General features: G+C 52.1%; 9 protein-coding genes across 9 annotated transcripts; 4 read left to right on the forward strand and 5 right to left on the reverse strand.

Annotated features, from left to right (window-relative positions):
- Nucleotides 1–312: 312 nt before the first annotated feature.
- On the reverse strand, nt 313–1,334 carry AYO21_08294 (hypothetical protein; the record flags this gene model as incomplete). Its single annotated transcript, XM_022658239.1, has 3 exons — nt 313–376; nt 438–931; nt 981–1,334. 3 exons carry the CDS (start codon nt 1,332–1,334, stop codon nt 313–315), a joined length of 912 nt encoding a protein of 303 aa, XP_022509392.1.
- A 444-nt stretch (nt 1,335–1,778) lies between these two features.
- On the forward strand, nt 1,779–2,779 carry AYO21_08295 (hypothetical protein; the record flags this gene model as incomplete). Its single annotated transcript, XM_022658240.1, has 2 exons — nt 1,779–2,517; nt 2,580–2,779. 2 exons carry the CDS (start codon nt 1,779–1,781, stop codon nt 2,777–2,779), a joined length of 939 nt encoding a protein of 312 aa, XP_022509393.1.
- An 870-nt stretch (nt 2,780–3,649) lies between these two features.
- AYO21_08296 (hypothetical protein) lies at nt 3,650–4,556 on the forward strand (the record flags this gene model as incomplete). Its single annotated transcript, XM_022658241.1, has 2 exons — nt 3,650–3,863; nt 3,943–4,556. The coding sequence occupies 2 exons, from the start codon at nt 3,650–3,652 to the stop codon at nt 4,554–4,556; spliced, it is 828 nt and encodes a 275-aa protein (XP_022509394.1).
- A 2,490-nt stretch (nt 4,557–7,046) lies between these two features.
- On the reverse strand, nt 7,047–8,420 carry AYO21_08297 (hypothetical protein; the record flags this gene model as incomplete). The annotated part of the gene is made up of 1 exon (XM_022658242.1): nt 7,047–8,420. One exon carries the CDS (start codon nt 8,418–8,420, stop codon nt 7,047–7,049), a length of 1,374 nt encoding a protein of 457 aa, XP_022509395.1.
- Nucleotides 8,421–9,290: 870 nt separating this feature from the next.
- On the reverse strand, nt 9,291–11,307 carry AYO21_08298 (hypothetical protein; the record flags this gene model as incomplete). Its single annotated transcript, XM_022658243.1, has 2 exons — nt 9,291–11,189; nt 11,239–11,307. 2 exons carry the CDS (start codon nt 11,305–11,307, stop codon nt 9,291–9,293), a joined length of 1,968 nt encoding a protein of 655 aa, XP_022509396.1.
- Nucleotides 11,308–12,463: 1,156 nt separating this feature from the next.
- On the reverse strand, nt 12,464–13,726 carry AYO21_08299 (hypothetical protein; the record flags this gene model as incomplete). The annotated part of the gene is made up of 1 exon (XM_022658244.1): nt 12,464–13,726. The coding sequence occupies one exon, from the start codon at nt 13,724–13,726 to the stop codon at nt 12,464–12,466; it is 1,263 nt and encodes a 420-aa protein (XP_022509397.1).
- Nucleotides 13,727–15,415: 1,689 nt separating this feature from the next.
- Nucleotides 15,416–16,366, forward strand: AYO21_08300 (hypothetical protein; the record flags this gene model as incomplete). The annotated part of the gene is made up of 1 exon (XM_022658245.1): nt 15,416–16,366. The coding sequence occupies one exon, from the start codon at nt 15,416–15,418 to the stop codon at nt 16,364–16,366; it is 951 nt and encodes a 316-aa protein (XP_022509398.1).
- A 649-nt stretch (nt 16,367–17,015) lies between these two features.
- On the reverse strand, nt 17,016–19,919 carry AYO21_08301 (hypothetical protein; the record flags this gene model as incomplete). The annotated part of the gene is made up of 1 exon (XM_022658246.1): nt 17,016–19,919. One exon carries the CDS (start codon nt 19,917–19,919, stop codon nt 17,016–17,018), a length of 2,904 nt encoding a protein of 967 aa, XP_022509399.1.
- Nucleotides 19,920–20,632: 713 nt separating this feature from the next.
- AYO21_08302 (hypothetical protein) lies at nt 20,633–23,557 on the forward strand (the record flags this gene model as incomplete). Its single annotated transcript, XM_022658247.1, has 1 exon — nt 20,633–23,557. One exon carries the CDS (start codon nt 20,633–20,635, stop codon nt 23,555–23,557), a length of 2,925 nt encoding a protein of 974 aa, XP_022509400.1.
- Nucleotides 23,558–23,649: the final 92 nt, after the last annotated feature.

The raw sequence follows: 23,649 nt of genomic DNA on the forward strand, positions 1-23,649 counted from the left end.
CACTGTTTATGATAAGACGAAAAAGGAAGAAGAAATGACAAAGATAATTAGAGAGTGTACAAGTATGCTGAGAAAATACTCTACGAGTTCCAGTCAAATATCCGGGGAAAACACAGCGAGGTTACCCACATACTTCAAATGCCTTGTCACTCAGTCCTCCCAATGTTCTGTGCCCCTCTCGTGACTTTCTCTCTCTATTCCGGCCGAGCCAATAGTTCTCCCTCTATCATTTCATGTCGCTCCTTTTGGACAGCCTATCCTGGATTTAAATAGTATCGCGTATATTTCTCCGCATGGTGTGCCCCTGAGCGATCAACCATAACCTCCTGGGTTCGCAGAATTTGTCCCGATGAACACGACTTGAACGGCTGCAAAACTAGCCACATGTTACTTCGATACCGTCTGAGAGGGCACGTACCCAAAAGGGTCGAACTTACGCTGTCGTGGCCGCAAAGATCTCCACGCGCTTTGCGTTCGTCAAGAGTGCCAGGCAGAAGGCGAAAACGGCGGTGAAGGCGGCCAAGGCTCCCAAACGCGCGCCCATGCTCTGCACAAAGTACAAAACGACGGTGGCTCCAACGGGGAAAAGGCAGGAGATAATGGTCGCGACGACATCGACGGCCGCTTGGATTCCAGACGAGGAATACCACGACATCTCCGATGCGGGGTCCCAGTCGACGGTGGCTTTGTGGTGTTTACCGATGGTTCGATGGTAAAGGGGCACACAGTGGCCTGAGATCCAGTCGCTCAGAGCGTCTGCGAATCCTGCGGGCTCGAGAACGACGAGGTCATGCTCTTTCTCCACGTCCCAGACATGTCTGTCGCTGCTGATGATCGGGCGGTTGCCCATGTGTCGCCGCTCAAACCAGCTTCGGAGGAAGGTGAGGTTGTGCTTTGCTGGTCTACCCAGTTCGCCGAGTGCCTTTTGGTCCTGAAGGCACTGGTCTTGTTAAACATCGATGATCAGTGACTTGGACTACCACTCCTGGGAAGTGGATGCTCTTTGGAGCATGAAGAGGCAGGGTGACGTTAGGCTCACTGTACTTTTCCAGCTTACTCCGGATTTCGAGCATTGTGGTCCATTGCACGTCGTGGCCGGCTCCCAGAGAGGCGCTCAGAAGGGGAAAGTGGTTGCCATAATGTTGACGGAGAGGATCCCGGGATTGGGCGTCTGCCGTCGTTGCGCTTTGCAGCTCTGCCTCAAGCTGCACTAACTCGGCTTGGAGATAGAGGATATTTCTGTAGTTCAGCTCGCGGAATCGGCGGACGATGCCGTATTCTGGATAGTGGCTCATCAGATGCGCGAGCTTATCATAGCCTCGCATGCCAGCCATGTTCTGCCGTCGGTTTCCAAATTTGAAAGTCGAAAACCATGCAAAAGCTACCAGGTCCAAGAGGCACTTGTATAAATGCTCGCTCACCAGAGGTGGGTAACACCAAGCATAGGGATAATTGGTAGCATCACTGCATGGGTGACCAGAGATAGGTGCACTGATGCTCGCGCAATGTTCACCGGTTTTGCTACCGCTCTAGCCGGGCAAAATCGCAGTGGTTATGCTGCACCGACAGGCTCGGAAGCCTGCTGTGTAACGTGTTTGGGCAGCCAACAGTCGCCTCATCAGTCGGATCGCTACGACAACGCAGACACAGTCCAGATGCGGGGCAGTCGGGGCTCTGTCGCGTGATATAGATAAAGGCGATGCGGCGCAAGTCCTTTACTGATCTGCCTACGAGCAGGCAAACCTTCGTTCCAGCCTTATTTTGTAGGCACCGTGAGCATGACTCGGCAAGACAACTCTTATGACGCTCTGGAGCTTGACCGCGACCGCTGGCTCAAGCTAGGATATGTCGCTACTGGCGTTCCCACCAGTGTGTTACACAAGGAGAACCTGGATGCTAAGAAGCATGGAGCACAACGCAGAGGGGCAAACAGCACACCGAGTCTTACCACAGACGATGAGGATGACGAGAGGGTCGACGACAGCTATCCACCTGAAGGAAATGCTCGTGGCCAAAGCAAGCAACAGAGACCGCGCACTAATAAATCGGCCTCCGACAGTCGAGCGCTACCAAGCAGAACAATGACCAACCAGCAACCTCAAAGGCGCATGCTCCTGACCGATGAACCAAAGCTCAAAATGAACCAGATCGAAGCGGAGCTGATTTTTCCAGGAGGGAAAGAATGGAAAGGCGTGTTCCTGCTTGATACCGGAGTCATCGATAACTGGATCAACGAGAAGATCGTATCGGCCAATAACCTCCCCGCGAAATGGGAGAAAAGCAAACCTCGCTGGTACAGCTTCGACAACAGTCCAGTGGCTTCGTTAGGTCTTCTGAAGGGATCAACTGTCTTTGAGAACCACACACAACCATGTGAATTCCAGATTGCACGACAGAACAGTCAATTTGATGTCATCCTCGGCTGCAGGTCGCTGATGGAGCGCGGCTTGGTGATCTGGAAAGGAAAGGATCTCGATGTGCTTGCTCCACTGACGTCGAGGAGCAAGGACAGCAAAGGTTAGTCCCGTTGGAACTCACCGCCGGTCCCAGACCGCATGACTAACAACTGGCCGCAACAGAGGAGAAGGAGGCGCACCGGAAAGACGACCGCGATGTTGAACGACGAGGCAAGCAACTTGATGAACTGGTCAAATGGAGGAATGAAAGGAAGAAGGAAGGGTTGCAGTGGGACAAAGTCAAGAATGAGTGGTATAAGGACGACGGGGGCAACAAAGTCCCTTATGATGGACCCGCATATGTTCTCGACTTGGGATACTAAGGGTTTGTCAAGGGGAGAGGGTTGTTTCTGTCTTTCTTCTGTCGTCTGCATGTTGTATCGAGCTAAGGCGTTTTATGCCTAGGTACGCTTATATTGGTACCTATCACCTATGATGAAGTCAAAAGATTTTCCGGGGTCCGCTAATCTGGGTCTTCGGGTTTGGCCTCTGCGCCTGTGCACGATCGTCAGGTCCGGTTAAATATCGCCCCTAAGAGATTTCACGTGTTTTCTCAACCCTGCTGGTCACCGCGTCCTAATTCACCACTCCATCTTGATATCAGTTCAGACCTTGGTCAAAGGCTCTCGTTCATTCTGTGATCCTGCCATACCACTCGTTCATACTCTGCTTTTGAAGCCGTGTGGATATTCCTGGAACAAACCTTGCGGACCTGGGTACCTGCTTCGAACTTTTGCCACGCTGCTCGCTGCCCAATTTCCGATCCTGCCTAGTTATCAGCACACCCATCGTCACCGCCTTTCATTCACATCGAAATTCACTGCTGGACGACCCAGCCAACATTAGTGTTGCCAGACGAACCGAAACTCTCTGCTGCCCTTCAAAACCCGATCGCCTTCACCGCCGATTGAACCACAAGTCGTTGGTCTCGAGACTATGCCTCCCTTGCGAACCCGACTCACGCTAGAGTTTTGTGGGCATTGACGATGCCGCACTCAACCTCGCAACCGATGCGGGATCAAAGTCAAAAGATGGCGCAGCCTGGAAGGATGCAATCTCGCCCGATGAGCGTTCCGCAGAACAGGGCAAGATTTCAACTTTTGCTTCCGGACAATACCTGGTCGGGTCACGGTCGGCTGGAAGATCATCGTATACCCTATACTTGGATTCGGTTGTCCTTTGTCCGCTCGATCATGAAAACGACTCCAGTTTTGCCCTTGCTCGAGAAGGTCACGGAAACAGTAACACTGTACGCCGGGAACGTCGAACTCAAGGCGATAGGCGAAATGTTAGTGCAAATCAAGCTGGAAAGGACTAAACAGAAGATCAATCAGCGGGTGTATGTCACAGATAATACTCGGTGCCCGGATATGATCGCTGGGGAAGATCTCATGAGCGCCATGAATGGTCAATCCGACTTCCAAGGCGAGTCTGCCCCAGTACTTCCCTCCACTGCCATTGAACTGACCTTTGTCGGCGCTCGCAGGCATCGAACCTCAGGCCAACGGCAGTGCCATAGCCAAGCCTCCGGACGTGCGCAGTTTACTTCCGCCCCGACCTGCTGCAACTGTCGACCTTAGTGGCGAAGACGAGGACTCGAACAACGATGCGGGGTCGCAAACCCAGATATCAGAGGATCGAGGGACAACATCAGACCAAGGAAAGATACCTTTTAGCAACTTTTCTGACGCGTCAGGGGTCCAGACAAAACCCACGGACGCCACATTTCCCAATCAGTTCGGACACTTGACAGCCAAGGCTGCGGAGGAAGGCAGATCGTCTGAGAAACCTGCAACAAACCGGATGTTGCTCGTTGGGAAGGATATACTGCCGTTTCTGTGTTCATTTATTATTTGTGCAGAGATCGTCGCCACTGTTTTTGTTATGTGGCGACGAGAGGGAGAAGGTGCACCCCGCCCGATGATCTTATTTTCATGGCTCCTTTCGCAGTTACTCCAATCACCAAATGACACGGTCCGATTCTTGATCTCGGCGCTCAAGATTGTTGGATTACTGGTTTTATTGGTAGGAGTATGGGCGCGCTTTGAGAATCCACGGTGTGCACAGCCGAGGAGAGACTATATCGATCGGACGCATTGAAAATTGTATATTATACTTATGAATCTTCTGTGGTGCATCGTCGGGCACCCATCTGGCGGAGGTTTTGGCGGTCTTCTGAGCGGGCGTACCGAGTGGGTTAAGAAAGTGTTGGGCATAATGCCTATCGGGCAGAGCACCAGCTTGCCAGAATGGCGAGCAGAAAAGATCGGTCCTTAGTGACCGTCTTCAAAATATGGTGCTTGGTCGTGTTTTGAAGTTTCAGCGGCATTCACGTTGTTTTGTCGTGAAGCAACGCGCCCTACCGTGGGTCTCCCATCGCCTCTGCATGGAAAGTGAGACAGACCCGGTGGTTAGAGTAACCATCTTTGCACATGCCAAACTGGACCGGCCTTGTTATAAGGGTAGATGGGCTGAAGGTTATAACAGGTCTCCGCAGGAAATTGGAAGCAACACCAGAAAGGATAGAATCAAGCCCTTGCTGCAAATCCTTTTGCTTCTGAGAAGAAAAGTAGTTGGGGAAAAGGTGACAGCCATGGGATTTCAGGGCAGCCTGCATGAGTGCCTCACATCGAACACCCTACTGACGCGGCCTATGTGTATCGTGATATTGGAAGACAAAGGCAGAAGTGAAATGCCGGGATCGGACATGTCACTCCATCACGAGTACGGGTCTATTTTTGCAACCTATCCTCGAGAGTTGACTACTAATGTCGCTGGACTCTAACTATCTACATATGCATCCATGACAGAGGCCATCACGGTCATAAAGCCCGACTCGCTCTCGCACGGTCAAGGAGGGAATATGTCGTGGTGCCTTTGGGCCCTCGTGAAACCTGATGGTCTAGTGGAGGGACGACCTTTGGGCCACTGCCCAATGTCGTCAGCATGAGCTGGCCCAAACAGCCCTGAGCCGACGTTGAGCCGGGCGCGGGCTAGCCTGCCACGCCTGAGCAAAAGCGGCGCTAGGTCACGTGATATAGGAGACCCTTAGGCGTCGAGATTCCGGTGGTGAAACAGGAATTTACTTGTTCTTCTTCTCCACACATATATGTCACCCGCTCGTGCCTCGTGCTTGAATATACTCGCACGAACTGCGAGGAGGTATTACCACCAAGTACCGAGTACCTATGTAGTAATAGTGGACTGGCACGGTCATCCCGGTCAGTCAGTTCTCCATTTCCCGGAAATCCCGGAGGACCAGCGTCCTGCTGGGTATGTTATCTACCTACCTACCTACCTAAGGAGGAAAGTACCTAGGTAGGCAGGTAGCCATGTATGTATGAATGCCTCGAATCCCTCGTACGTACATATTTACTCCGTATTCCTACCGACGACGAGAGTAGGGGAGGGAGTAAGTATTTGGTGGCCTTATCCAAGAGGGCCCTTCTGTTTTGGCCCGTGCTTTACTCGGTACTGTAAAAATGATCTGCTTGACCTACATAGGTCCGGACTGATCTTGTTTCATTTACTATTTGCTATGTACATGTATGTACACGAACTATGCCTCATGCCCTATGCCTTATGATTTGCGTGCCGAGTATTGTTTGCTTGCCTCTCGTCCTCCACCTTCCCGCCCCAGCCCTGCGTCAAAAAGCCATGTGTAGGTACTGATCAGGGCCCAACCAACCCCCTAACCCAGCTACGGGCTTGGTACTGGTCATCAGTCAATCAAACCCGGCGGAACTCCGTTTTTTTTTCGAGTTGCTGCAAGGGAAGAGGGATGCCGCGCCAACACCGCGCACCTCCACAATAACACCTCGTACATGCCTTTGGCAACCACGGATCGAAGGATTCATCAAAGGTCAACCCGGTCACGTCGCTGACGGTTGATGACCTTAGAAGAGCCCATCACGATCGAGCGTCGGAAAGATAATGCTTGCGTAACCGAGACATGTCCAAGACATTTCGGGGGTCGTTTTGGCAGTCGAAGAGCTGTGTGGACGACATGATTTTCTTCTCGCAAGAGATGGTTGTTGCTGTTATCCCTCGCGGCAAGCGAAAGTCGTGCCCCGAGTGGCTAGTGACAGATGTTTAAGCCTCTACGGTAGCCGTCGATACCGCGGTATTTGACAACCCAACTCTGATGGCCATAGTACTTGATACAGGCAAGTTGATAAGAAGACGAGAAGACGACACCGTGGCTCCCACGTGGTTGGTGCGTGTACACCTCTGAAGGTAGTATGCGGTACCCAAGACTGTCTGCCAACGGCAGGTCTCGAAATGCACCGCGTGATTGGGTGTTGTTGGTACATTGTATAGACAATTCGCAATGTTGACAGCTTGGTGGTCACGGATTAGTGGAGCTGGCAGCTTGTAAAGCTTGCTGCGTTGGACCTGCCTGGCAACGGAGGACCACCAGAACCCTCTTGAAGCTCATCTGACATGGTCAAACGTGGTCAAACGTGATATTTTGTGCCGAGATCGGGACAAGTGGTTGAAACATGCGGAATGATCATTCACCATCTAATGTAGTAATACAACAAAGGTAGTCAAGAGTGAAGATTGTGAGGTTCGCACCAGTGATTTTCGCTATGAGGCCTTCGGCACCGACGAAGACCGCATTTGTTCAACCCCTGAGACTGCCCGATGCCCAGTCATATGAGCGGAAAGCTGCCTCGCAACATCAGCCTCCGACTTCGAAGAAAGTCCAAGACCTATGGCTGTGACAATGGGCATGCAACCAATTGCAGCCAGAGCAGCAGGGCTACCAGGCATCACAGACTTTGCCTTCGCTGCCGACGACATCATAGCCGCCCTGTGCGCCACTTCAGCACCGCTACCAGCAAGATTAACCTGGGTTCGCTGAGCCAAAATGCGCGCGGCTTGGGTGGGGAACCAGACTCGACTTCCCAACACAATCGTCCAGGTCAACAATGCCAGACTCCCTGCCTGATGTGCGCTTGCTAGCCCAGTGGGTACTAGGTATAATAGCGTGGAAATGCCCAGGATGACCTGCAAGCACGCAAAGCCAACAACACCATGAACACCTTTCTGTGCTGCTCTCGGTAGGATTTTCTGCATTGCTCCTGAACGAGAGAACGCCCATAGCGCCATGACTGCAGTGAAGGTGGTCGTCGCGAGAATCCGGTGGTCAAGCTGAACCAAGCTAGGGTTTTCGAGCAGGTTGCGCCACCAAAGATCACTGTGGTCGGGTGCCCGACAGTAGAACTTGTCCCACAGCTCGCTCTTCGGGGGCGTTAGGCCCAGCCCCATGTAGGGAAATTCGTTGTAGATCAAGCCTGCGTCAAGACCTGCGACCAGGCCTCCGGACATTGCTGTAATGAAGATCAAACCTGCGAGGAGGGACACATAGCGCTTGAAGGGTTTCAACGCCGGGTTTCCCAAGCTTTTGAGCGTCGCACTCGCACCATCGGAGGACATGCGTAAGGTTTTGTTCGTTCGGAGGATGTCAAGACCATTCCAAAGCATTGCCAGGTAGCAGACAAAAGCCGCGCCCAAATGTGCGGTCAATCTGTACTGCGAGACACGTGGATGCGAGCCGGGTGCGAATAGGTCATCTTTCAATCCCGACTTCACCATCCACCAGCCGAGGAAGCCCTGGAACCCAATTAAACCTGCTATGCCGAGTAATCTCGTTGCCATGGAACGGGAGACTTTCTTCCGCGCGACGAAATACGCTGCCGGCAAAACGAAGGAGAGCCCGATGAATCGACCCCAGAGCCGATGGATCCATTCCATCCAGTAAATTGATTTGAATTCTTCAAGCGTCATTCGTGAATTCAGCATGTGAAACTCGGGACTCGAACGATATTTGGCAAATTCCGACTCCCAATCTGCCTCAGACATGGGAGGAAGGGAGCCAGTGACGGGTTTCCATTCTGTGATACTTAGACTGGTTTGAAAACTCGAGTCAGCAGGTTCCTCGCACAAGAACGACTCCATTGCTCGAAAGCCTCAAGAGTTGTAGGAGTTGGTATCACATACCCGGACTCTGTGAGTCTTGTCAATCCTCCAAACACCACGATCCCAAACACACTGGCAGCGCTGCCGAGAAGCCAATAGGCCACAGTGTTTGAGGAAGTATCTGGGAAGAAATTCCTGCTCTTGCTCTCATTTCCGGTCTTTTCCTCATCCTTTCTTCTTTCATTTGGGTCTGTGGCGTTATCGGCAGTGCTCGTGGATCTCGCGTGCGCAGATTCAGAGAATCCTCGAACAATCGCAGGTGCAAAAGATGCGCTCTTGAGGTTGCAGGAAGGGGACTTGGCTTGCGGGAGACTGCAGTTTCGTATTGATGCACCACAGCGCGCGCTCAAGTTCCGGGTCTGGCTGATCCTCGCCGACGATGGTTGTACTGTCGAGGTACACGCGGATTTGGGTTGAAGCTTGCTAAGCTGGGCAGCATGATTACGACCGCTGCATTCGAAGAACCTCTTCGACAAGCCCGGTGCGACTTCACGAAGAGTCTTTGAGAAAGCAGACCCAGGCAGCATGGCGATGCTTTGGGACTGTCTGGCACTCTGTATGGTACAATAGGAAAGTCTGAATTAATATTTGACGTACACCAAAATCAGCATTGAGCATTGACCAATCGGAGACTTCGAAAGACACATTACCTGGGCAAGCAAAGTTGGCAATGTCACTTGATGAGGAGTCTATCATCAGACCACTTCCCCTGCCCCATTGCGAGGCCTGGAAGAAACTAGTTAAGCAAAAATGTGCCATTTTGTGTTACAGGATCTAGCTATTAATCATCGTTACTGTTTCGTCACCGCGAGCAAAGAAGCCGCCTCCATTCTCAGAAGGGTCAACCCCTCAATAATGGTCCAATATGTCATCTACTCCCTGGCTTCCCTGTCTCTGTGGAATTGGCCTCTCCCGTGCACCACTGGGAAAGCCCGGCTGTGATGTAAAAGGGGTGTATGTCCTGGTTGGCTCGGTGACACTACGAATGGTGGCACTGGGAGGAATTGAAGACATTGGGGTCATGGATCGCTCCGCGGAGTAGGGAATATAACCGGCAGAGCTTGAGGGCTGTAATCGAGGCAATGTTGGGCCTCCGGTTGGTGTCACAGTTCTGATCGGACCTCCACCGTTTGGTGCGAAGAATGTTTCTGGGGGTCCTTGATTGGGAGTGTGTGATCGGAATTGAGGTCCTGGCAAGGGTGATTGTCGCCCCCTCTCCTCTGGAATAACAGGGAATGATGGTCCAATGGCACCTCCAGGCGTACGGCGACCCGAGGCGTCAATTTGGTGGTCGAAGGTTGGTCCTGACCATGATGGTGGCTTGCTCGATGGCGTTGAGCTTCTATCGTCTGGGTAGGGGAGAGCGCTGCTATTTTCCAACGGATATCTGGGACGTCCATTGTTGGACATGCTGGTTCCTGGTCGTGGGAGAGAATCCATTTGGTACGCGCCAGGACCATTCCTATCACTCTGTGCTGTACCCGGTCGTGGAAGTGCAGGACTGATAGACCGTTGTGGAGGCTGCGAAAGGTTCGATATGCTACGGTTTGGTGCTGGTCTACCGTACCATGGACTGTTCGTATCGGACGCTGGAGTCTGAACTCGATCAGCCGCAAACCCCATGTCCGCCGCCGAGCTCATCAATGGAGCGTTCGAGGTGTAGCTTGACCACGACGCTGCCGATCCATGAGTAACGGTACGAGTAGGCATCGGAGGACGAGGAGCAATATCGGGTAGGGTTGGAACGGCGTCGTCACTGCCCCTGCTTGTGGCCGGGCGCGAGGAGTATTCTGGGAGGGTTGTCATTGTGGTTTGCCGTGACAGTGGAGGAAGTGAGTCCGAATCGGCGCCTAGGATATTTGGCAAGGTTGGTTGTTTCTTTATATCCGTTCCTTCGCGCGCCGCCCTGGCTTCTGCTCGAGCCCGCAGTGCATTCTCTTTCTTGAGTGCTTTGTCAACCTTGATCTTGACAACCCTCTCCATCCGTCGATTAATCTTGTTACGGCAGTAGCCTGTTAGACCCCCATCCTCAGTTGGAATGTGGTGCCAAAGAAAAACGAGATAGAGAATGACTGAAATGATCAGACCAATGACGGAAATGACCCAGATCACCAAGGTCCACAGCATGCCGAATAGAATAACGGCCTGCAAGTGATTGGAATCGGCCAGAATTCCAACATTGACAAAGAATTGGACAACCGGAGAGTGACCATCGGATGGAGCATGCTCGCCCTCTGGGACCAACTTGAGCCTCAACACTGAATACAGTGTGATGGCGTTGACCACTTGCCGTGGTCCTTCTGCAAAGACAATACGAAGCCAAGCTTCGAAAGAGAAATATGCAAACAGGGCAACGTAGTCGGCTCCTTTTCGACTCTTTGTCAACTCGGCAAAGACCAAGAAACGCTTCCAACCTCTTGCTTTTCCCCATCGCATCGACTGAATTCGGACTGCCAATGGGTCCAAGTAGCTTTTTGCAATTCCGCCTTGTCGCATGACTCTGACTGCACGTATCCATCGGTAGATGAGTAGAACAAACGATAGAATGATACATCCAGCAAATATCCATCGAGAGATGTTGAGTGGAATCTCGGGTTTAATCTGACCAGCCCATCTGTCAAAGGCGAGGAGGTTGATAGCGGTGAATGTATCGACGGCGTAGACAGATATCGAGACAATAAGCATCAAAATAAGGTAGCCGTAGGCAAAAGGAGTCCAGCATGAGGAAGATTTGAAGTCATCAAGGTTCTGTGATGTGTTAGTCCATGCAGGCTTCTCCCACATCGGATATGCGTACAATGTAATCCCATTTCTGCTCAGCGCTCAGATTCCCGAACTTTTCTCGTTCGCCTCCGCAACACCCCATGGTGAATGTGGTATGTGTATTGTGTAAAGATCGTCCAAAGCGCTGCGACCTGGCAGCGGCTTATCAATAGTTCGTGAAAGGGGGCAGCCGAACACGAGTGATTGTATGCCTGTTTCTGAGGCTGTTGTACGTTGCTGTCTCCGACGCGGTGCAGCCGAAGGCCAGGTGTAACAAGAGCCCAGCTCAATTGCCTCAGAGATTGAACCCTTTGTTTTGTAGTGTGTTTATTGCATCGCTGTCGAGTGCGCCCGTTCATCAAAGCAGTGACGGAAACCACCTCGTCTCAATATTCACGGACTGACTTCCGCCGTAGAGGAGGGAGCCGTGTCACGATTGAGCAAAAGAGATGAGAGGCGTCAGGGAGAATTGACCGCCTGCTGATTTTGCTTGTCGTCCGTCAAGGTGGACAAAGCGTACAGCAAGGACGAGACAAGGGGGAAGGCTCGGAATAGCACAAAGAACGAACGTGGGTCGAGCGCGGAACAGGAGAACAATGACACAAAAAGAGCCGAGAAATAAGGACGTGAATTCTGAACGAGAGACTTGATACGACAATGCTAAGGAATGGCTTGAATCAGGAAATCTGAAGTGAAGGGCGGGTCGGTGAATAGGACGAAGAGTTGTTGTAGATGGGGAGAGGGTGCGGCAGACCTACTACCGGAATGCTTAATGGAACAGGAGCTGTTGCAACTTGCAAGCCTCGGTGCCAATGTGAGCCTGGGGCCTTGCTTACCCGCCCTGCTTGGCCTCCAAAACATCAAACTGCGCTAGGCATCTAGGGGCCCTCGATGTGGCTAGCCTCCTGCCAATCCTACGCCCCTGTCCAGCAACCCCAAACACACTCTCCTGACCTGTGAACTCAGCTGATTCGCCCTCCGATTCCCCTGGGCGATCGTTTTCATGCAGGAACCCGTGTGCCCGTTCATTTAGGTGCAGTAGTTCGAGCGTTGGGGTTGCATCATTTTCTAGCTCTGGTTGGCAAACAATCTCCGCAGTTCCTGCTGGAGTTCGTAATGGTACATGTAGGAATGGACTTGGATTCTATATTTAAAACGAAAGATATCCGTCTTACTGACAGATTTCTCCCTTCTACTTCCCCGAGAACAACTGTAGACACAACCTAGGTACTTTCGCTTCAAGGAACCGCCATTCTGCTTTACCGAGTTGCTTTGGTCTCGTGCTTGCCTTTTCCACCCGCCCTGCCGTGGAAGCCCCATGAGATCTGGTTTGCAACGTGGATCTCAACACCAAGATCCTCTGCGAAAGTCCAAACCAGGCCGGGGTTCTTCTGGAAATACCGTCCAACAAAAGCGGCGTCCAGGCCTTGGTCTAGAAGTTCCTGTGCCAGAGTACCCGTTGTGATGGATCCAACAGTTCCAACAAGCAGAGAATCCCCCACTGCTTTCTTCACTGTCAGTGCAAACGGAGCTTGGTATCCCGGTCCGCCGACAATTTTTTGAGCAGGGTGGATGCCGCCTGAGCTGGTATCGAGAAAATCCACGCCCAATTCGGCCAAAATTGGAGCCAGCTTGGCTGTGTCCTCAACTGTCCAGCTCTCTGGGAATTCGTCTTGACCCTTAAGCCAGTCGTCGGCGCTGATCCGGAAGAAGAGAGGCATGTCCTTGGGAATGACGGCCCTTGTTGCCTCAACGAGTTCTCGAGCCAGACGTGTCCGGTTTTCGAAGGATCCGCCATACTGATCGGTTCGCTTGTTGCTGACTGGGCTCAGGAACGAGTGAATGAGATAGCCGTGGGCACCGTGGATCTCAATGACATCAAATCCAACTTGGAGGGATCTCTTGACAGCGTCCACAAATGCGTTCTTGATTCTTTCGATTCCCTCAAGCGTAAGAGCATTGGGATTGGGATAGGTGTCCTGGAAAGCAATGGCGCTCGGGGCAAGCGTATCTGTAGGCCAGCCGCCAGCTTCCTTCTGGGCAGTGTCACCTCGACTCAGCCAAGGAGCAACGGTGCTGGCCTTACGACCTGCGTGGCCCAGCTGGATCCCGATCTTCTGACTCTGACTGTGCGCAAACTCGACGATTCTCTTCAAAGGGCCCATTTGACCATCTTCCCAAAGCCCACTGTCTTCTGGAGTGATTCGACCTTCAGGAGTGACCGATGTTGCTTCGATGAATGTGAGGCCAGGTCCTCGCTGGATCATGCCACCAAGGTGAGTCAAGTGCCAGTCAGTCAGGTAGCCATTCTGAGCGGAATACTGGCACATCGGCGAGAGGAAAATGCGGTTCTGGAAAGTAACTCCACGAATGGTCAGGGGTTGGAAGAGCTTTGGGATTGCACTGCCATCAGACTGAGGATCCTTGGCTGTTCCTGAAGGAGGCGATTGAGCGGGGGTGAAGTAGGAAATCCCCGGGGTTCCCTTGTTGATGATAAGAGGCTTTGCATCGTGAGAATCCATTGTGAGGGAGGATGCGACAGGGGGTAAATTCTATGCTGGCTTGGTGAGTGTGTTGGGATGTTGATGAGACAGGGATGGCTGGTCTTGAACAGGCGTTGTGAATGTGCGAGACTTAAAGGTATGATGGAATGCAAGAAGGAGAACTGATGAACCGTGTGCGTCGATATGGTTTTATATGTCGATGCTGGGGAACTTCAGAGTTCTCTCTACGCCTCTTTGACTCTATCTGAAGTCTAGGAGAGTTTCTTCCACAGGCTCAAGTGAGCTTTGAAATCAAGTGCCGAATCTACCAATCAGCATTGTCCGCAGCCTGAGTAAAGTGGCACCGGCGTCACAATGACATGGACAGATGGCACCATCAAAAGAACATCGTACTTGTTGACCTAGAAGCTTTTACAACTATTCTCGTATTTTTCTCGGACGGGATCGCCAGGGTCTAGAAAAAAGTAACGAGAGAGAGCGCCAAAGGAAGAGTATGGCGGATATCAAGCACTTCACCCACCCTTGGGACCTCTAAAGGGTGCTCCTGTGTAGCCTTGACGTAGCCGATCAGTGTGAGCTTTTCCGAAAACAGGCTCTTTTTGGTGGGCTGCGCAGTACGGAGACACCAGGGTGCTGAATAATGAACATGTACGCTGACTGTGGTCGCAGAGCCAAGTCCACCGGAATCCCCTCTTTATTTGCTTGACGGGGTCCTTGGCACTCGACTTCGACCGTAAGTCAAGACCGAGTATCTCCCTCGCTTTATGTCGTACTTGCACATGGCGCCGTAGTGAGTACGGTGAGTACGAGGTACAATATTGTGCACCTTCCCTCCACACCCTCATCGCACTGACCTTATCCACTTCCGCCGGGACACCTGTCGAGCTGCGAACTACGTCCAGCCCCTCGGGTCAAAACTCTTGGCGGGTAACAGCTCACGTGTGGAAGGCCCGCTCCGCGCCTGCCCAAAAGGACATCCTCAGTCATGGCATTCCACACGTCATACCTCGTACTTCAACCTCACTATCACCCTCTCCCTCGTCTACCTCTCAACTCTCCTTCCAGTCCACTCTCCACGATGTCGATGATCTCCAATACCAATTTTGATTATGCTCACAGTGCTCGGTAGGTCGAATGATCTCGGTAAGCCTTCCTTACCTAGCTCCTCCCCCTCCTCCTCCTAGCTACCATAGGTTGAGGTTCGACGCAAAAACTTCCATATACAGCAGTGGGGTATCCGCCTGGCCTGGTTACTATACCACCGAGCATGATTTCTCGTATCGGGATTGGCTCTCTCACCCGGCCAAGGTTCATGAAGCGCCCCCATAAGCTGAACGCTTCAAACTGGCACGAAAAAGCACTCAAAAAGGGTCTGCCCGACTGCTGATGGGATAGTTTTGGCCCTCCCAAACTCCATTTTGTGGACGTCGATGGTATGATTCAATAGTCTTCCAGGCTCCAGTGAGGCTTGAAAACTCACCGCAAACTCGACCTTATGTAGCATTGTCTTTGTCCGACTCTATAAGCACTAGATGGCAGAAACGGGTATAAAGACGTTGTGGTGCGGCATTGGGTTCTGTCACTTGTCACTCGACAGTTATTCCTGCTGACCTTTTAGTACGCACCGGGCACAACCGCCTTCTGACACCACCGAACAAGTCCTCTCCCACGGAATCATCCTTTTCATCTGCTGCGATACAAACAGTCATGTTATCCCGCGGCTCTCAGGTCTTCAACTCCATTTTCCTCTTGGGATCTCTTGGGAGTTTCTTCGCCCGCGCACAGAACGACTGCAGAGCTCGAAGCTTCGGCTGCTGGCGCATCTCCCACTCCAACCCTCCGGGGTCACAATTTGGTGACTTCCACCTGGCCTTTGATCGGATCCCGGATGGATCCGTCTCGAGTATCTGTGGAAACCTTGCTAAAGGCCTGGGCTCTGACTCCGGTCAAGAGTTTGATAATATTGGGTGCGAAACACTGAGCGTGGCTGGGGCGGAAAATGGCGTGCTCGCCACAGGAAACTCCATGGCCGTCTCCTCACAGGTCGCAGTCGACATCGACGATGCCATCAAAGACTTTATGCCGACCTTCAACAGGGTACTTCAATGTCAATCTACTTCATCTGATGTGCCCTGCCTTGAGCTAGCCGACACCATGCCCGTGGGACAGGAGTCACCAACGGTTGATACCCTGGGTACAGGATTGGTGCTCACAACCATCGGGCAAACATACAACATCCAAGCTGGAGGACAGATCGGCATGATCTTCTACAGCGCTGTTCACTCTGGCGCTCTCGCCACGTTGCAGTTGGACAATGCTCTGACCAACGCGATCGGCAGCATCTCCGCACAGGTCTACTCTCGATTCCAAGATCTTCCAGACTCCAGCTTGATGGTGGCTGACGCCCCGATTGGAGACACCGGCCTGGTAGTCAAAACGGTGGTGGATATCGGCCTCTTCAACTGGAAAGACAAGCGAGGGAAAAACCTTGGCCACAGAATGTCCCAAGCCGAGTGGGACGTGCTTTTTTTCGACCTGTACAGTGATGCAATGTCCTTTTCACAGAATGTCCTTGCCGCTGTATATTCCGCCGAGGCTGTTGGCCATGGCCAGACGCCAGATATCTTTGTCAGCCTCGTGATCGGACTTGAACTCTGATCTAAGCGTGTAGTGTGCGCGACTTCTGACAAGTTCTGGGGAGACAACAGGTAATGGAAAGTTTCATTCTTGGGAAATCAGCGTTGCGGGCGTCTCAGCAATGTAGAGTCGAGATGTTGGAGGATTGAAACGGCTAGCACTTTGCCTTTCTCCTGGCATTGACATCAGATGAGGTGGAGATGTTTGGTTGAGATTATCATATCAGTCTTGATTGCTTCCGGCGCATCTGCTCTCCCACAGGTCCCTAGCTTGAGTGAAGCTTCCAAAGACATACGTCTTCCATGTGGTTGACTCGCAGCGGAAAGTGCGCAATCATAGATGATAGCCCTCCCTCAACTAGACCCGTGGCGAGAAATTCTCTCCCGTGCCCCGCCAGGCCAGGCCTGTGCACAGTTGTTCATGACCGTCTTGCACTTGGTCATATCCATCCCTGTGGACTCATGCACTGCAACGAAGAGATACCATGGAACAGCATACAGAGAGGTGAACCGCGTCTCACGATGTAGTATTGTTTGTGTATTGAATACTTAAGTGGGTGCTAACGTTCCCTCCTTGTCGCCGCTTGTAAGACGCTTCTTTGCTTGTTGAAATCCATAATCATAATCTTGATATAACTCGAATGCTTGAGATGCAAACGCTGGCAGGTGCCTTATATGTTGCCAATGACGACCATATACCTCAATTTTCCGTCTTTACTAGACTTCGTCGTGTCACATCCGCCAATCCCGTCGTCGAGTTGCATCTGGCTGCTCTTCCAGCCCCAACTCTTACTGACATCGAACTTGTCTGGCGCGCTCTCATAAATGCTCAAAAGCCGCCCCCCCTTGCTCGGTGAATAGATCTTAAAGTATGTTCGTATTGTCGGACGTCCATCCATGTAAGGTGGCATAGCAGAAACATTGTATTTCCTGTTCGTCCGCAACAACTCTGCATCCTCCTCATCCGAATCTAACATCAGGCCATCGGCGGGAGAAGAGTCATTGGACAGCTTTCCCCCACTTTCAGGGTTTTGTGAAATCTTCTGGACCGGCTTTGCTGTTCGCCGTCGAAATGTCACCCTTTCGCCTTCCGCCATCGGTGGATTCGGAATATCATATTCTTGTGTCGACTCGGCTGATGCATCCTCCTGCTCTGCTGCTGACCCTCGAACTGGCTCATTGACGTGCCAACTGCGGTTTCTCTGTTCCGTCTTCCGAAGCAGCATCTCCCGCTCCAGCTGTCCGATGCGATCGTCCACCGTCGAAGATATCCACAGTGCAAGTGGATCCTCGCACGGATCTTTATCCTTGGCTCTGTGCAAGTATATGCCCAATTGCTGGACCTTCGAGTTATTGACGCGTTGGATATAGAGGTTCCACAGGCTTCCCGCATACCAAACAGTGTGTGAATAGACCCGTTTCTTCTCTTTCAGTGTCCGGGGACTCGGGAACTCGGCTGAAAATCGAAATGGAGGATAGTAGCTGAAACGTGGCGTTGATGTTGGCGAATAGCCTCTGGACGGAGGTCTGCCGCTGTCGATTACATTGCCACTTGTGAAGTCGAGAGCCCATGCGACATCAGTGGGTTCGAGGCTTGCTGATAACCTGGCTGCATGCGTGCTCCACTCTGCAACGCTCGTAGAGTTAGCAGCTACACAGGCTTCGCGGGTGCCTCCCATCACGCAGGAGACGTCGTTAGTCGGAATCCAGAATTTTCGAGGTTTGCCGTTACCATCCCAGGAGCCAGACTCCATCTCTGCGGGAACTTCGGTTGTGCTGGCTGGCCCATCGTCTCGGGACTTTCCTTTCTGGTCCAATGCTTGTTCAGCCTGTTCTTCCGCTTCATCAAAGTCTTCGGCTACTTCGCTTAGTCCGAGCGTCTCGTCAGTCTCCCGGGCATTGAGGACCTTCTGTCGAAGTTCCATTGACATCCATAAAGCATCACTTATGACCTTCTCCGGCAGTACCGGAACTCCAAGGATGTCTTTCTGCGTCCGAATCTGCTGTAATTGTTCGAAGCGAAGATGAACATAATGGATTCCTTCGTCCAGGAGCACAAGCAGAGGTGCTATTTCTGGCGATGTGTACAGGGCGACCCAGGCCTCGTCCTTTTCGGAAACGTACCGGTTGTGTCCAGTTATTCTGTAAGGCGCATCGAATCTCACGGCAAAAAAACGTAGGCTTGTTGGTTTTGGATAAAGATATCGACCACTCGGAGACACCAGCCCTCCTTCGATGGCCTTAGCCTTCAGGCGGCGATTCAATAGCTTCAAGGCGAGGTACCACCTTTCCCACTCGCCTGGTACGAAGAACGGGTCCCCGCCAACGATCTCGCGGATGATTTCAGCCGGGATTTCGTCCCAGTACTCGTAAGGCATCTCCCAACCCTCTTTGCAAAGCATTGCCTTCGCTGAAGCCAGGATACGATCACCAGCTTTCCCGTAGTAATTGTTGGTCACTAGTTTGATCAAATTGTGAAGGGTAGCTGGCTGCATCTGTCGAAGGATCGAGTCGACACAGGACTCGACCAAGTCAGCCATATCAAGCCAGCATGCCGTAGCGAAGAGCCCAATTGCTTCTTTCTCTTCCTGCACAGGAAATTGTGTACCATAGATTCTCTTGAGTGCAAGCTCAAAAGCGTTTCTACTGATACTTGGGTCGAGATCTTCGCAAGGAATTGTCATCTCTCGCGCCGTACTCTCTGCCCAAGAACCAGAGAATGCCGACGAAAAGTAAGGCACACGATCGAGAAGCAGTTTGTGAAGTCTATAACTCTGACCAAAAGCATGCACAGTGATGTCTGAATGACGACCTTCCTCGAAGCCATGACGGAAGAGATGCCCTGTGAGTGTCGCCGTGTCACCGAGACCTCTGCTGGTACTGGATATGGTTCGGAGGTGGGAGTGGACTCTGGACGTGGGACCAGGACTCGATCCATCGCTTGTTATGAATAAGCGTGCAAGGGTCGTGGAGGTGTTCACAGGGTCAGGGTCGAAACTGCTGGTGACTGCACTTGTTGTGGGGTCATCCACATCTTTCTCAGTATTAAGCAGAGGATGTCGATTGCTGGAGCCAGCGGGCGAGGCGGAAGGCGTGGTGTCTCCTGCCTTTATATTAGTACGCCGACTTCCACCAGCGCTTGTCAAGGCAGCTAGTGAGCCTGAATTGCTCGAGGACACTGCAGCGCTCAAGGACGCTAGCGCCGTGTTCGCAGAGACTGATGCAGTAGGCGGTCCCGATACAAAGATCGATCGAAGAGGAGGCTCGAAGGAGACTTGTGGGGGTGGATCTCCATAGCCTAAGCTAGGTATCTGGCTTGAAGAAGCTATCCTTCGCTGAGGGGGTGGTCTAGAGCTGGAAATCGTATTGGTAGGCTGTTGGAGCGGTGATCTGACTGGTCCCGGCGAGGAAGGCTCGAGATAGCGTGATGGGTGAGAAGGGGACGCTGCAGTGCCCTGTTCACTCCAGACGGCCCTGTCAACCTCTGGTATAGTAGTAGATACATCATACCCTGTGATCAGTCCATCCAGATCGTCTCGTGGTGGACTCCAACCGCTGAACTGTTCTTGATCCATCAGATTGAACTATTGCCAAAGCCTTCGTCAGAGAGGTATGACGTTTTGCACATATTCGTCGAACGAAGTTATAGGAAATCAGCACTGTGCAGCAAGAATCATCTTGCACATGGACTCAGAGAGGAAGGGCAAAGATGGCCAGAGCTGACGTTGTACCGCCCTGACTGAAAGAAGTTGTGATTGAAAACACCAACAACTGCGATCCTCAAGCCCACTGAATGCTCCACCAGCCTCTGAAGGTGTAATGTAGGAATGAGCACTGTCACTTTTCTTCGGGAGTAGTGGTGATCGCAGCAGATTACAAAAGTTGGCAAGTCGTTACAGATGTTGCAAGAAACAGCGGGTTTTAAGATGATCATCAACAGCGTCACCTGGACGGTTGTGCCGCTGTGCAGGAGCCACGCAGCCACGCCGCCACGATCCGCCAGCCGCAAGCCGCCAGCCACAAACCACAAGCCACGTGTGGTCGTCGTCTCGGAAATACCACGGACTTAAAAGTGACAGTATTATTTGGCGACTTCTTCCTTTCCGTAGGAGGACTGAATTGGGTGTTTCTCGACTCACACCAACTACCATCGAGACGTCGTGATGGCAACTTAAGACATTGAACTCGCCGTGCTTGCGACCAGCCTAGACTATTAGTCACCTTTCTTTTCAAGGGCACCGCAGCATGGCCGGCTTTGTATCCGTCACGTCTCCTTCCCCTGTTCATCATGGAAGGGCCAACGATTACAGCCGTGGTGAATAGTGACCACTATCATTTCGCCGGGCGACAACCGCTTACACCTCCTAATGTTCATGACACCCTACCGCTAGTTCATTCCCCAACAGATCGAACGAATGCCCAGAATGGGATGCCGCCGACGCAGGACAACCGTTTATCCGAGGTGGACAATACACTACTGCAAGCGGATGAGGGTCGGAGTAACGGGCATGTGACGCGGAATGGAGTTGAGAATACTACAAAAGGGATCTTGGACAGAGATCACGACCATGTCATGGGAGTGGCTACATCTATAAAAACGATACCAAATGGTTCGACGACAGACCGGGATTGTTCGCTTGCTTCCCCTACAAAAGCAGACCAATCGGTGCTGGGGCATGCTGCGGAAGGCTCAAATGGAATCGAGGTCGAAGAAAATGGACCAAGAGGATACAAATTGTTGCCAGATGACATGCACAACCTACCGACCACGGGGGACTCTCTTCCTACTTGTCCTGGCGATTCACAAATAACAGCACCTGTCTCAAACGATGAGCTGAACCTTTACACAGCCTTCCCCGCAGCCGACAAAGCTCCAGAGTCTCCTCATGATGATGTCTTTATTTCCACTCCGAAGGCAGCAACCGGCACATCTAGGCAATCTGAAACGTCCGAGATAAGACGAAGTCGTAACCTCACCATCGAGACTAGCAACCAACTACTGCAATCTACAGGCAGTCCTTTACTCAGACCTAATCCCCTACAGAGGACTCTATCTACTCCTAGTGCCCTCAAGAGCCCCCTGTCTCCTCAACGGCACGATAGAATTGGCTCACGACCAACTCTTAAGATTCCCGAGACCGGGGCAAAAATTGATGGAACCACCGGGAGAAGGCATTCGTCTTCCGGGCGACCTCTTGCGTCCCCAATGCCGACATCAATTCCATTGCCACCTTTGTCAATTCCAACCTATCTCCAGCTCGAATTATCATCACAGCGACCCTCCCAACTGTATATCCATAGGTCTGCCAACAGCGACTTTCCGTACGAGTCTTCACGAGTCAAGGTCGAGAGACTTATGAACTTTTTGCTGCTTCCTATGTACCTCGAGAGTGTCCTATGGTTCGGCACTCTTGCGTGTCTCGATTCATGGCTCTATACGTTCACGATCCTTCCACTCAGACTCCTCAAATCGTTCTACATTCTGGTCAAATCTTGGTGCATTAACTTCATGAGTGAAGTGCACTTTGTCGCCAGTTTTGTGTACAACGGGACTGGAAGAATGTGGAGAAGACGAAGGAGCAGTCTTGTTCCAACCTCTTCACGTAAAGCCTCAGGTTCTGACGCGGGTGAAGGCAAAGCTGCTCATTCTATTGCAGCACACAATCGCAGGCAAGGGAAGCAGCATCAGAGGACAAAGTCGGTGCCATCGGCGTTGCTTCCTGATGACAAAGCGGACATGCTCAAGGGCCTGCTGATCATTTGCACATGCCTTATTCTTCTGAGGCTTGATGCCAGCCGGATGTACCATTGGATTCGTGGTCAGGCTGCCATCAAGCTATATGTCATCTACAACCTCCTGGAAGTCTGCGATCGGCTGTTCTCTGCAATAGGGCAAGATGTCCTCGAATGTTTGTTCTCCAAGGAGGCGCTCGAACGCAAGCCAGATGGCCACAGCAAAGTTCTACGGCCATTCTGGTTGTTCGTGCTGGCACTCGTTTACACAGTCATTCACTCTACAGCTCTGTTCTATCAAGTCATCACGCTCAACGTGGCTGTCAACTCATACTCGAACGCTCTCATCACGTTATTGTTGTCAAATCAGTTTGTGGAGATCAAATCCACCGTCTTCAAAAAATTTGAGAAGGAGAACCTTTTTCAACTGACTTGTGCTGATGTCGTCGAACGCTTCCAACTTTGGCACATGCTGGTCATTATTGCTTCCCGCAACATCGTGGAGACGGGAGGATTAAGCGCAGGATTGAACGCTTTTGTCAGAGCATCGAGTGCGGTGGCAGCGGCGCCTCCCCTGACTACGAATAGCAGCCTTCCTTTCATCAGCGCTCTTCCGCCGAAATCGGTGAGCTCGACCCTTCCAAAATCGTTCACTCTGTTACCAGCTGCAGTCAATACGATAACATCGTACGCTCCAGCTGTCAGTCAGGTGCTCGGTCCTTTTTTGGCCGTCCTAGGGTCTGAGATGTTGGTAGACTGGCTCAAACATGCTTATATCAACAAGTTTAACAACACCCGTCCTGCCATATACGACCGATTTCTGGATGTTTTGGCCAAGGACTATTACACAAACGCTTTCGGCGACCAGAACCTGACCAAGCGGTTGGGCTTGCCGGTCATCCCTTTGAGCTGTCTCTTGATTCGAGCCACAGTGCAAACATACCAGATGTTCATGGCCGCATGGGTTCCGTCGAGCTCGCCAAGCTCGTCAACAAGCCTGGCCAGCATCCACGAGCATTACTCTGCGGCCCGCTCAAACATGCCCATGACCACGAGCACGGCGATTTCCAAAACCGTCGACGACATTATCAGAGCCATTCCCGCGGCCATCACCAGCTCCAGCGTCGTCACACACATGACCACCATACTGTTATTCCTCCTGTTCTTCCTGATCCTCCTGGCCTGCAAGCTCGTGTTGGGCATGCTCCTCCTCGCCTTTGCGCGGTCCCGCTACCGGTCGATGAAGCTGCGTGAGAAGAACCCGATCTACCACGTCGACGGCGGCCGGCGCGTCGGGGGTTGGGGCGTCGTCGAAGTCGACGACGATAAACGCCGGTGGATCTACGAGGACGATCCGGCCGGGCTCAAGGCGCTGCGCGAGAGGGAGGAAAAGGACAAAAAGAACAAGGAAAGGGGGACCGGGGTCGAGAGCTTCGACAAAGTCAGACGGTACGAGATGGTGGCCAAGAGGATATGGTAATGAAAAGCTAGCTCTGATAAGGTCTCCTCCTAACCGGGTGACTGGCAGTCATTTCACTAGTGAGTCACCAAGTGAGCGGAGGAGGAGGAGGG

The sequence above is a fragment of the Fonsecaea monophora genome, assembly GCF_001642475.1.
Source record: "Fonsecaea monophora strain CBS 269.37 chromosome Unknown Scaff71, whole genome shotgun sequence".
Classification (NCBI taxonomy): Eukaryota; Fungi; Ascomycota; class Eurotiomycetes; order Chaetothyriales; family Herpotrichiellaceae; genus Fonsecaea; species Fonsecaea monophora.